Source organism: Hirundo rustica, chromosome 21 (assembly GCF_015227805.2).
Source record: "Hirundo rustica isolate bHirRus1 chromosome 21, bHirRus1.pri.v3, whole genome shotgun sequence".
NCBI lineage: Eukaryota > Metazoa > Chordata > Aves > Passeriformes > Hirundinidae > Hirundo > Hirundo rustica.
Window position 1 is genome coordinate 4,502,249 of NC_053470.1, and position 12,373 is coordinate 4,514,621.

At 57.7% G+C, this 12,373-nt stretch overlaps 1 protein-coding gene across 5 annotated transcripts in view; it reads right to left on the minus strand.

Annotated features, from left to right (window-relative positions):
• The window catches only part of DLG3 (discs large MAGUK scaffold protein 3), a 74,902-nt gene that overhangs the window by 41,214 nt on the left and 21,315 nt on the right, over positions 1-12,373 (minus strand). For 3 of the 5 annotated variants that reach the window (XM_040083862.1, XM_040083861.1, XM_040083859.1), the window contains exon 1: positions 8,990-9,316. The exons of the other annotated variants lie outside the window; for them this stretch is intronic. In XM_040083862.1, the coding sequence (XP_039939796.1) occupies positions 8,990-9,316 (327 nt within the window). Of the gene's footprint in view, positions 1-8,989; positions 9,317-12,373 lie in introns of those variants that run through there. 5 annotated transcript variants of the gene reach the window in all.

Genomic DNA, 12,373 nt, shown 5'->3' on the forward strand with positions numbered 1-12,373 from the left:
ACTGGGCTAATGCATGAGAAGCAAAGTACTAATTTTAATCCTTTGTTTCCTCACACTGGATCAGAGTGCAAATTCAATCTGTTTTTTAATATCCTTTGTTTCACATCATGTGAGGTACAGTAGTAGCACTCAGAAGGAAATGGCTCTGGAGATAAGTGAAACTCGGTCTTTACATCCCTTTAAAAGCTCTCAGGGGCAGAGGTCACAAGTAGGGAAATGCCCAACAGAATTATCTAATCAGGGCCGACACTGAGCTGCTTGTAGCCCAGCTCCATCTGCTTTGATTTTTTTATTTTTTTTTTTTTAAAGGGCGTTAAACCATGGAGAAAGCTGTGCATTTACAGCTATGAAAGCAGCTGCTCCATTGCAGGACACAGCCATGTCGAATTCCGGCTGTGAACAAGCAGGTCCTGGCTCGGGGACGCCGAGGGTGACGAGATGCTGCTGTGCCAGAGGGGCTGGCTGCAGGATGCCCAGATACCAACAGGCTCCTGCTGCTGTGGGGAGCGGGTTTGTACCAAGCTGATGAATTAATTTCGCAGGAAGAAGCTCAGGTCCTGCCTGCACGGCGCACAGGGAGAGCCCGTGCTCGGCGCCGCTCACCCTGATGAGCACTGACACGCTCATCTGCTTTGTGCCAGGCCTGCCTGCCCGGCACCCAGATGCTGCTTTTCCCAACGTTGGGCTTATTCCTGCACCAAGCCAGGGCCCAACACCCTGCACTGCACCTGAGAGGATGCAGCTCCTCCACAGCTAGCTGTACTCGAGGTCAGGGCCAGACAGAAGCTCACTCTTGAGGCTCCCTGAGGCAAGGAGGGGATGAGTCTCGGCTCTGCCCCTGCCAGAGAGCAGGTGTGTAGAGCAGAGAGGTGCTGGCATCTTCCCTCCAGGTTGCTCCTGGCCCCCCAGAGACCCCCTTGGTTTTCACCTGCCTGTGCCCAGAGAAGCCACATCACAGTCCTCCTGTTAGGAAGCGATGAATGGCATTGCTGGCCCGTGAGATGTAGGGCTTTTCTGACATCTCAGGACCAAATCCATGCTTTGACCTAACCCTTCCATTCTCAAGGGGAGTGGTACCACACTGCTGCCAGGGCTGGTCCCACCCTCAGAGATCCCTGTGCTCATCTCTCTTTGCTTTCCTGGGCTCTGCACGGTGGCCAGAGCTGAGGTTGCTTGGGAGCACCAAGAGAGCTGGAGACCTCTGAGGGAGAGGTGATCCTTCAGAGTTCCCACAGGCTGGGACAGGGAAAGGGAGCAAAAGAAACGAGAGGATGGAAACTAGGTTAAAGGAGGTTAAAGAAGTTCTTGGCCAGAGATGAATCGCCCTTCCTTTTAACTGGGCTGGATAAAGTAATTCTCTCTGCTCTTTTTCTCACCTGTTGGCTGACATGGTTTGGGCAGGGGGAGGACTTGACCCAGCAGTGTGCCTGCACGGGGCGGAGTGACAGCCTGGCCCCTGCCCTCCTGCACAGCTCAGGTGTGGCATGTGCACATCTCAGATGTGCACAGCGATGTGGGGAACCATGCTGGGGCTGACTACGGAGCCTGCAGGTGCCCGCACCCACTGTGCCAGCCCCAGCCAGCCAGGTGCCAGCTGCCGCCTGTGTCCCTGCCTGTGTCCCTGTGCTCGGCTCCCAGCCAGCCTGGTGGCCTGAGAGCAGGAACAGCCCTTCTCTCCAGGCTGCCTCTGGGAGATGTCCAAGCTGGGCTGTTCTGGGGGCAGGAGCAGGCTCTGGAGCCCCTGCCCCACGGCTGCACCTCGGCACCGGCTCAAAGCACCAACAGGAAACAGGGAGCACGGGACTTGAAAGGTGCCTGGTCACAAAAGGATCTTTGGCAAAGCCACTGAAGTGCCCGAAGTGTGATGCGAACACAAGCAGCTACTGAAGGTTGAATCTTTGTTTTTGTGCCTTTTTTTTTTTTTTTTTTTTTTTTTTTTTTTTAAAGAGCAGCATAAATAGGGACTGGAAAAAGCCTTTACTCAATAGCAGAGGAAGAAAGCTTCCCAAACAGAAGCTCTGTCAAATCTAGAGTTTCCATTTAGAAACCATTAAGGCCAGGGTGTTCAAACTTGAAAGTTAGACATCCTGTCCCAGGCTCAGCCCACGAAAATAAGTGACCCAATTTGCAGAGCTGCTGGTCTTCAGTAGCTTCTCTTTGACCTGGCGGTACCAAATAAAATTGACTTGATTCCTTTGTACACAGGAAGAGCTGTTATTATCTGAAAGAGTCACACACTTTCATCTTCCTCTCAGAAAAATACATATGTTTAGGGGGAAAAGGAATAAGGAGCAGTGTTAAAATGAAGATTTCTTTGGTTCCTGGGATTCAAATATCCTAATTTCTTCTTTTCAGTAAGTTCCAGTGCACACCCAGTTAACAAGTGTTAAGAAACCCGTTTCTGTGGGGAAAAAAGCAAACCAAGATCCATCAACAGAGATTCAAGATAAATTCTAGTTAATGCAAAGGTGACAAGAAGGTATCTAGGGCCTGGTCCGAGGTTCTCTGAAGCACTGCATGTTCCCAAAAATAATTACACCCTGGGAGCAGTTCTTCCGCAAGCCCCATCAAGCGAGCTCTGCAAGCTGAACTGCAAAGTTTCATTCCAAATTCAGGTACTCTGAACTTGCTAAACGCCGTGCTAAAAGTTTTCATCTCTAAGCCCCTGACACATTGCTGGATTTGCAACGAGGGCCCTTGAGGACTCCCGGCATCATCCCATCTTTGCGCGTGTTAAAACCAGCTGTGAGCACTAAAACAACCCGCCGCACCCGCAGCGCTGGCACAACCTCACGGCAAGGGTTAACACCCAGCCCTGAACGACAGGCTGAGCCCCAGGCTCACGGGAGCAGGCAGGGTTTGGGGTGAGCTCCTGGTGCCCCAGCACGGAGCAGGGCTGGACCCGCTCTCCGCTGGCACCCAGAGACCAGCCAGGACCCCTCGGAGAGCATCCTGCACCGGGCTGCGCGCAGCGGGCGGCCCGGCACATCACCGCGGGGCCTGATTACGTCCTGATTAGTCTTAATGACTTCCCCTCTCTAAATGAGCATTCACAGCTCTGGAAGGAACGGAAGCTTCTCTCCTCCCATAATAGCACACGACGTGCCGAGGGGCTTACCCGAACAAGGCAACTCTCCAGGAACAGTGACAGCTTCTGCCTCGCTTCCTCCTCCCACCCTCCTCTGCACCCGGGCCACCCGGATCGGGCCCCATGTACAGCTGTCCCCTGGTTTTCCCTCTCATACGACCCTCTGTGGGACCTGAGGATGGCCAGCAGATCCCTGCTGGATCCCTGGCAGGGTCAGGACCGGGCTCAGGGAGGTTCCAGTCACGGTGGAAGAGCTGGTGGAAAGCGCAGGGATGGGGGCACGGGACATCCCTCCAACAGGAATGACAGCAGGTGCTGTCACGCTGGAGGCTGACGGGCTCCCTGCTGCCCCCCGGTTCCTCACCAGCAGCGGCTTCCTCCACACCGCACACACCCCTGCTGAAACATGCCCGTGCTCGGCCCTGCATGCCTCACCAACGCATTCTCCTCCTCCTCCTCCTCCAGCAGCGTGGCAGGGCCACATCCTCCCATTTCTGGCAGGTACTTTGCTCTTCCTCCACACGTTGCATTGGTGGGGTGTCTCCCACCCATGTGGCTTTCAGACGCTGCCTTTAGAGCAGCAGGTCCCTCTCCAGAACAGCCAGTTCACACAGTACCTCTCCCTGGGCTGCTCCAGGGGTCCCTGCAGCAGCTCAAGACCCCAAAGCCAGCAGCTCTGGGGCTGCAGTCTGCACATCTGGGCTGGCTGGCAGGCAGCAGTCAGTAATCCAGCTGGAGAGGAGCTAAGCTCGGTCCTTCAACTCACTCGTCTAATTCCAGCGTTATCCCTTACTGTATTAAAGGGATGAGTCAGAAAAGCCAGCAAGCACAAGTGTACAGCCCCTGTGCCCCAGGAAAGGGGGAAAAGCCTTACAGGTGAGTAAACTAAGGAGACAAACATCCTCAGCTGTCAACTCCTAAAAGAATTCGGCGTGTTTTGTGAAGGAGCACTGAGAACGTCTGCCCCTCCTCAGTCCCGGGGATGGGTGACAGCAGGACACGGGATGCTGCAGGGCAGGTGAGGAGAACCTGCTCACTCAGCATCTGTGTGGTAAGGTTTTCCCAGGATAGGCACAGGGAAGGGGGATGACTTTAAAAAGCGTTATCTAGGCCTTGATTCCATCTGAGGGGCAGGACAGGAACATCAAAGCCATCAGAAAAAATCAGCATGGGGCAAGGGGCCGAGGGCGGGTGCGAGGCTGGGCGTGAGGCTGGGCTCGGGGGAAGGAGAGCAGCTCAGTACCTGGTTACAGCAACTCCACTGGGTGATGACGGCAGGATCACCAGATGGAGATGCCCAAGAAACAAGCTGAGAGGTGAGATCAGATGGAGGGGGATATATTAGGAACAGACACGCAGATTTACACATCGTGCGTGAGGAGGTGACAAACAGGTCTGTGCAAGGGGAATCGAACTCGCACGAGGGAGCGGAGTGTGAGGAGGAGTGAGGGAGAGGGAAGACTTCTGGGACTCCGGCTGGCAGGGGGACGTGCTGGAAGAGATGCTGGAGGTGGAGGGAGGATGGGGGGACCACCAGTGACCACAGAGCAGGGGCTGAGCAGACGGGCGGGGCCAGGAACAGAGAAGCACTGCGTTCAGCAACGGAGCCAGATGCAAGGGACAAGTTCCACTACAGTTGCATCTACATTTAGGTTGCCAAAAATACCTTTCACAGATTGGCTGTCTTTAATTAAGAGGATGTCTCCTGCGCTCCTGGCACGATGCAGAACTCATCCTGCCGTGTGGGGCTCTGTGTGGAAGCTCTGCAGGGGGGGCTTTCCCGTGGGACAGCTCCTCTCTGCCTGCATCCTTCCACGTCCCGCCAGTGCTGGGCAGCTCAGGCAGCGGCGCTTCCCTGAAATGCCCCTCCACAGTGCAGGCACAGAGAAAAGAAGGAAAACTTCACCCCCTTCCTGTTTTGGCTTCTCTCCTTCCCTCCAAACACAGAGAACGCCTTCCTCCTCTCTCCTCCTCCACGTTTCAGTGCAAAGATTTAGCTAATTTCTTCTATGAATAGCACGGGAGTAGCCATAGCAACATCACCCTGCCAACCTCACCACCTCCACTGCCTCCATGTCCCCGGCACCCTGTTCCTCTCACCCTCCCTCGCACCTCCCCAGGGAACATCTGGGGCTTCAGCCATTTCCCACGGAGCAACCTGTACCTGGCTTCCTGCCTGCCCCCTTGGTGCTCTCCCTCCTTCCTTCCAGCCACACCTGCTCATCACACAGAAACCTGGTCTGAACCCCCTCGGTTTCTCCAGGGATTTTTCCTCCTCCTGCCACCCATGCCCCAAGAGGAGCCCCAAGTCCGGCATCATCCGAAGGCTCAGCAAAGGCCGGTGCTTCGGCCAAGACGTGCTGTCCTGTGCCCACCTGCTGCAGTTAACTGCCCAGGGCACGGGAGGAAACTCAACAAGCAAGGATTGTGCGTGGAAAACCATCCCTGAAAATCAGTGAAGCACTCACTGCTGAGGGTGGGCAGGGAAGATCCGTCCCACTCCTCCACCTGTCTGACCATGAAATGCTTCTGCTAGGGATGGATGCCACACGAGCCTGGCAGGCTCTGGGCATTTGCAGGTGGTCAAGGTCTCATTGCAGCGCTGCTCCAGCTCCCCTCTGCATCCTCGTGACCACCTCAAGAAGGAGAAAGGGACCCCAGGAAGGCAGCAGGACTTTGCATTCCTGGCCAGGCAGGGCCAGCAAACCTGGGGCAGCCCCGGGGGCAGAGGGCACCTCCTCACCACATACCAGGGAGCTGCACTGCCCTGGGCCCCTTCCCCAGACACCCGGAATGCACATGAAAATGCTGCTGACACCCTTGGGACCCTCATGGGGGGGCCTCGCCCTGGTCACTGTGCCTGGCACCAGGGTCTTTAGAGTGAACTCGGACTCAGGGCTGGGCAACCCCTGTGGGAGGGAAAGGTGCAGCTCCTGGACCCTCATCTCTTGGAGCAGAGCTGGAGAAGGGGCTTGGGCATGGCCGGGCAGCTGAGCACCCCTCTCTGGAGAGCCGTGGGCGTCGCTGTGCAGGGGAGAGGAGGGGTTTGAGCAGTCTGCTCCTCCAGTGCCGCACATCAGGGATGCTTCCCTGGATCACACTGCTCTTCCTCCCCCGAAGCCAGGAGTCCTCCTGTCACCCCAGTCTGGCACGGGAGGAATGGAGTTCCCCACCAGCGAGCAAAGAGGGACAAGGAGGGCACAGGGCCAACAGGAGGGGTAGTGATGGAAACAATGGAGGACAGCAATGACATCAAGTGCAGAGACCGGGAACTAACGAGCAGGGAACATGGATAGAAAAGGGAAAAGAAACGGAAGAGATCTCAGAGGGGAGAAGAAAAGCAAAGCAGAAAAAGAGATGTGATACCTAGACCTCAGAGATTTCCTCTCTCCCTCTGGTGAGGATCAGGGGTTCTCAGTTACTGGCATTGCCTGAGCAAGCCAAAATGTGTCCTAGAGAAGGGGAGAGGCAGGAGGAGAGAACAGACTGGGGCTGGAAGTGGGAGGAGGTGCAGGTTGACGTTGGGACCGTGCCGTGTGCTGGGCAGCACGTGTGGGCACGTCTCACATGCCGTGGAGCTGCACACAGGGCCCGTGAGTATGCCATGATGTCAGAGAACATACACCACCATATGCAACTTGTGAGCACGTTCCTGGTGTCAGAGCACTAGCACACGCTTCTCTGCTTGCACGGAGATGCAAGGGGAGAAAAAAAAAAAACCCCGCTTAAATGAGAGGTGGTGAAGATCCCCAGGGGGTTAACAGATCCCTGCTTACCCAGGAGAGCCTCCTGGTCCCTGCACCCCTTCCCACCTCAGCTGCTGGAAGTGCTTTCAGGGACAGTGAGCTCATTTAAAGGGGCAGCCCTGAAAAATGGCAGCCCTGCCTCCAGCCAAGGCTCTCCTGGGCACGGAGGCAGCCTGTGAAGGCGATTGCTTTGCATCTGCAACCTCTGGCCAAATCTACCCAGAGCCCAACATCTCCCGGCCTCCCAGAGCCAACTGGACCTGCTTGCCTGGGCACAAGCCATGCCTAGATGTTTCCACGTTACCACCTTTTGTCCCCGTGCCCACCCCTGGACGGGGTGGAAGGTAGAACATGGATTCCTCGGGCACTTTGCCCCTATCGGATCAGGAGGAGAGCGTTGCCGAGGCATTTGCTGCAAAGCTTTACTCACGGCATACGTTTGCTCCCCACCAGGGAGCTGCTCTGATAGAGGCAGTGCACATACCACACACGTCATATTCTACATGCAGACCCCGCTATGCTCACATAGCCTCGAACACTGGCATCCTCTGTTGCTCGCAGTGCCGTGAGGAGCTCTTGATTTTCCCTTTTTTTCCCCCCCCCACCCCCGCCACGTTCAGAAAGGCAAAGGCAGAGCAGAGATTCCCAACGCGGACTTTCCGAGCAGCCCAAGCTCCATGGCAGCACCACAAAGAGACAATGATTTCTCTTCCACCATTGCAAAAACGTGAAAGGCTCCCCTGCCCAGCCTGCCACGGCAGCAATGCAGCTGGCATCACTTCCTTCTCACACTGCTTGCAGTTGTCTTACCAGGAATACTGGGCCGGACCTTTCATGCAAGCAGGAGTAGAAAGGAGCGAGCGAACACGCTGCGATTTTCTGCTCCCCGAGCTTGCTGCTTTGGATGGAGGGAAGGAAAGAGATAGTGGAGGAAAGATGGAAGAATGCTTGCCAGGAATCAGCAGGCGAGAGAGAGCTGAGGGTGATTTTGATGCAAAGAGTGGCAGAGAAAGAGAGAGCAAGCAGGTGCAGGCTCATAGGAAGATGGCTGGGGTTTTTGGTGCCTTCTGTAAATATCACCCGAGCTATCAGCTATGAATCTAATTATTTCAACCAGAGCTACAGACCGAGACAGTAATGAAGAAAAAATAGAGGAAGGGAAGAAGAGGGTTGTGTTTGCCGAGAGCAGAGGAGGAGAGAATTCCCATTGATTCCCGTGTGTCTGCCTGCTACAGCATCTTGAAATAATAATTAGAAGGATCAATAAGAAATCATGTGAGGTTTGAAGATAATGAATGAAAGAAGCAGACTGAAATGCCTTCCTCTCAAGCAGGGTAAATTATTTTTCAGGCAGGGTCTAGCCTCCATTTTAATGCTTTGCAAACAGATCCAACCATTTTCTAAGCCGGCTCGTGGGTTCAAAATTAGACCAGTCTCTCCATTTAGGAGAGAGAGAGAGACACAGCCCGAGAACGGGTCTTGGAGAACACTAATAAAACGAACGCGTGTGGGAAGAAATGGAGGCAGTGAAATGGGGCAGAATGCACACACAGCACGCCAGCGACCAGAGCAGGGTTACGTAATAATCTGGGGGAGCAGGGACGTAGCAGCAGAGCCAGGAAACCACAACTCAATGGAGAGTGGGTGACAGTTCGGGAGCGCTGGCAAGCACCGCTGCGAGCCCACGAGGCTGCCCGGCGGGCAGCACGCACCGTGCCTGCTGAACACGGGATGCTGACGGGATGCCCTTGATGCTGCCACGGCTTCAAGGCAACGGCACGGCGAGCAGCGAGGCACCTCAGGTGGGCTGTCCGAAACACATCACGCCCGGCGACCACCTCGCGCCAAGCAAGATCCATCTGTCCCCGTCCGGCCTCGGGAAAGCTGCTCCCATGCCGGGCTCCGGCGCTGGGCAGGACCGCGGCAGCCAGCCCGAAACAACGGCAGCGCCGACTCCGGCGGCTCCGACGGCCGACCCGAACCACGACGACGGCCGGCCGCAACGACGCCGGCATCCAGCCCCGGCTTCTCTCGACGCGCCCGGGGCGATGCTGCGGCGTGCCAGAAACCCGCCGCGACCCCCGCGTTACCCCGACAGCCGCCCGCCCCGTCGCGCCCCGCACCGGGGGAGCCGCCGCCCGGGGCTGGCCCGTACCTGCTCGTACCAGTCGCGGCTCGAACACGTGCACTCGGGCCACCAGCCCGGGCCGCTCCCGTTCACCTTGGCCGCGCTCTTCCCCGGCGCCGGCGGCGGCGGCTTCAGCGCGGCGGGGTCGCGGGCGGGGGGCCCCAGCTTGGCCTTGCCGCGGGCGGCGGGCGCGGCCCCGCCGGGTGCGGGCAGGGTCTGCGAGCCGTAGCCGCCGTAGCCGTACTGCTCGTGCTGCCACTCGCCGTAGGAGGGGGGGTCCATGCGCCGCAGGGCCGCCATCCGCGTTACCTCGTAGCACTCGGGGCACTTGCAGCAGTGGTGGTGCTTGTGCATCGCTGCCCTCACACCATAGAGCCGGCAGGGAGGGAGGGAGGGAGGGAGGGAGGGAGGCGGCGCGGAGGGGCGGAGGGATGGATGGAGGGATGGATGGATGGATGGATGGATGGAGAGAGGGAGGGATGCTCAGGGGGCGGCAGCGGCCCCCGCCCCGCGCAAGGCGCGCCTGACGCCTCTTCGCCCGCTCGGCGCCCCCGGCTCCGTGGGAGGAGGAGGTGGAGGAGGAGGAGGAGGAGGAGGAGGAAGGGAGGGGGATGGTGTTACAGCGCGGTGATCTCCGCGGGGGCGCGCCGCGGCATCGTCCGCAACGCCACTCAATCCCGAGGCCGCTCCCGGCGCGGGGCGCGGGGCAGCAGCTCCGAGCCGCTCCGCTGCATGTGGCGGCTCAGCCCGGTCCGGCTCAACCCGGTCCGGCTCGGCTCGGCTCGGGACCGCGGCACCTGCGGCGACGCGGAGCATCCCTCGCCCCCCCGCCCCCGCAGCGGCCAATCCGCGCCCGCGGAACCTCCGCGCTCCGCCCCGGCGGCGCCGCTCACCCCCGCGCTCCTCATCCCCGCGCTCCTCATCCCCGCGCTCCTCATCCCCGCGCTCCTCATCCCCGCGCTCCTCATCCCCGCGCTCCTCATCCCCGCGCTCCTCATCCCCACGCTCCTCATCCCCGCATTCATCCCTACGCTCCTCATCCCCACGCTCATCCCCACGCTCCTCATCCCCGCCGCTCCGGGCAGACCCCGGCCGCGCCGCCCCCGCTGCCCCCCGCGCAGGAGGCATCCAGAAGGAGCAGAATGCTGCGCTGCCTCACCCATCACCTTGCGGCTGCCCTCAGCCCGTCTCCCGGGCAGCCCTTTGTGCAGCGCCCTTCCTCCAGCGCCGTGCGGCCGGGGCGGCCCTGCCGGCTCTGTGACTGGCGGCGCCAAGAGGGGTTCGCTTCAGCTGTGGTCCGCACTGGAGTGTGAAATAATTTTTCAAGATCTGCACTGGTCGCTGGGCTGGCAGCAGCACCTCTGTTGCATCTCTGGACCAGCTGTCACCTTGCTTTTTTGGAAATGTCACCGCGCTGGGGACGCTGCCGCTGCCCCACGAGCCACAGGTGCACTGGGGGTGCAGAAAGCCCAAGGGCCTTTGCTGGGCCTTCCTACTGCCATCAGGGGATGGTAAAAGCAGAGCAGAAATGGTGCAGCAGGGCAGGGGTGCTGCTCCCAGTGCAGCTCAGGCAGCCCTTCACCTCTTGCATAGAAGTGCAGGACTGGAAGAAGTTCAGAAGAATCATTCAGAGAAATTGGTAGGGAGAGAGAGAAAACCCATGACAAACCCCCACATCTGACCATTTAGAACCCGCAGCTGGCCTCTTAACGCTTAAAGGTTGTAAAGAACACTAGGGTGGGTGAAAAACTGTTTAAAGAAATGGTACATAAAAATATGTAGAAGAGCAATGAAATGTGCACAGGGCTCCCACAGGATATAGTTAAAAGACAGAAGCAGGAGTGGGCCACAAGCTGAGCCACAAGGTATGGTGGTGCTACACCTCAGTTCAGGTTCCAAGGTCTGCAAGGCTTCTCCTGGCCTCCTGCAGCTGGTGTAATACGGCCCTGGGCACCAGCAGGGCTGTGGGAGGAGGAAGTGCACCAAGGCTGCTCAGATAAATGCCCCTGCCCACTCCTTGTTCCTTTAGTTCTCTAAACTGCAGCACAAAGTTACTTCTGCACTTCACCTCTGCACACAGAGGTGCTCCTGCAGGGTTTGCTCCCAAGCAGTCAAGTGAAATGGCTGCTTCTGGGTGAAGGGGAGGGGGCAGAAGACACCTCATAATCAGGACTGGCATCGCCCCATGTTCCCCACTGCACGGTGCAGCACCTGTCCTCTCCAGCACTGCCCACACTTCACTGGCTCTAGGCTGCTCAGGTCACCTCAAACACAAGGTGGCTTGATGCCACAGAATGCTGGAGTGGCTCAGACACTGAGATTTCCCAGCTGCAGGCTTAGGACAGTCACAACGTTCCTGGACAAGCAAGTCTAGAGCACCTGTCCCCACCATGGTGACCTCAAGCAGCCGAGCACAGCAGCGCTGCTGAGCCCTCAGAAACAGCTCCAGGGGTGAGGCTCACCCTGCTGCTCCCCTGGGCTCTCTCTGTGCCGTTAGCAGTCCCAGGGGCACTGTGGCACTGACCCAAAGGGATGCACCGAGATGAAGACAATGGCTGCACACAAGAAGGTGTTCCCACCCTGCAGAGCTCAGTGCCACCGGGCATTGCAGACCCCAGGAGCTCGCTGGGGCAGGACAGGAGGGGATGCCTGCATGCAAAGCAAGCTTATTCAGAATTAATCAGTGAAAAACTGGCTGTGTGCATGGCAGGAAAGCGTGCAGTGTTGGCTTTAAGAGAGGACTTTACACATCAGGTTTTAAGAAATTAGGATCATCTCCACATCTTCTACTGCTCCTTGTGCCGTCAGATGGGAATGACAGGAGGGACTGGGGCCAGACTGAAGCTGAGATAGAGGATTGCTGCACCAAAGTAGAGCAAAAAACCTTGTAAAAAAGGGCAGGTGGCCAGTGTCTCCCCCAGGAGAGAAGAAGGACAGGAATTCCTTGTTGGCTACCTGCCCATCGGCACCTCTGAGATAACTTCATCAGTGAGGTGTGCCCAGTACCTTGGCATAACTAATTGCTGCTCCATCCCAGCTGCAAACCTCCTTCCCACTGCAGTTCCCACCCTGGGATGGCATGGTTAGGTGGCAGGGATCCTCTCCACTGCCACGGGCCTTCTCCAAAGCCATCTTTGGGCCAAGGTCAGTCAGGAGCCCCACGTCTGGAGGAGGCTGACTTGGGCGGGAGGAAAGCACCAGGGAGCTGCACAAGCAGAGTCTGTCACCCCAGGTGCTCACACCTGCCCTGCTCCAGAAACATCTCCTGGCACTCTGTCCCGGGATGGGGGCAGGCAAGGACATGGCCATTCACTCAGGGAGGAAGTGCAGAAGCAAAGGACAAGAGCTGTTAGGGAACAATGCTTTAATAAGGAGCTGAGTGAACAACAAAGAGAAGCATCTAATTTGATT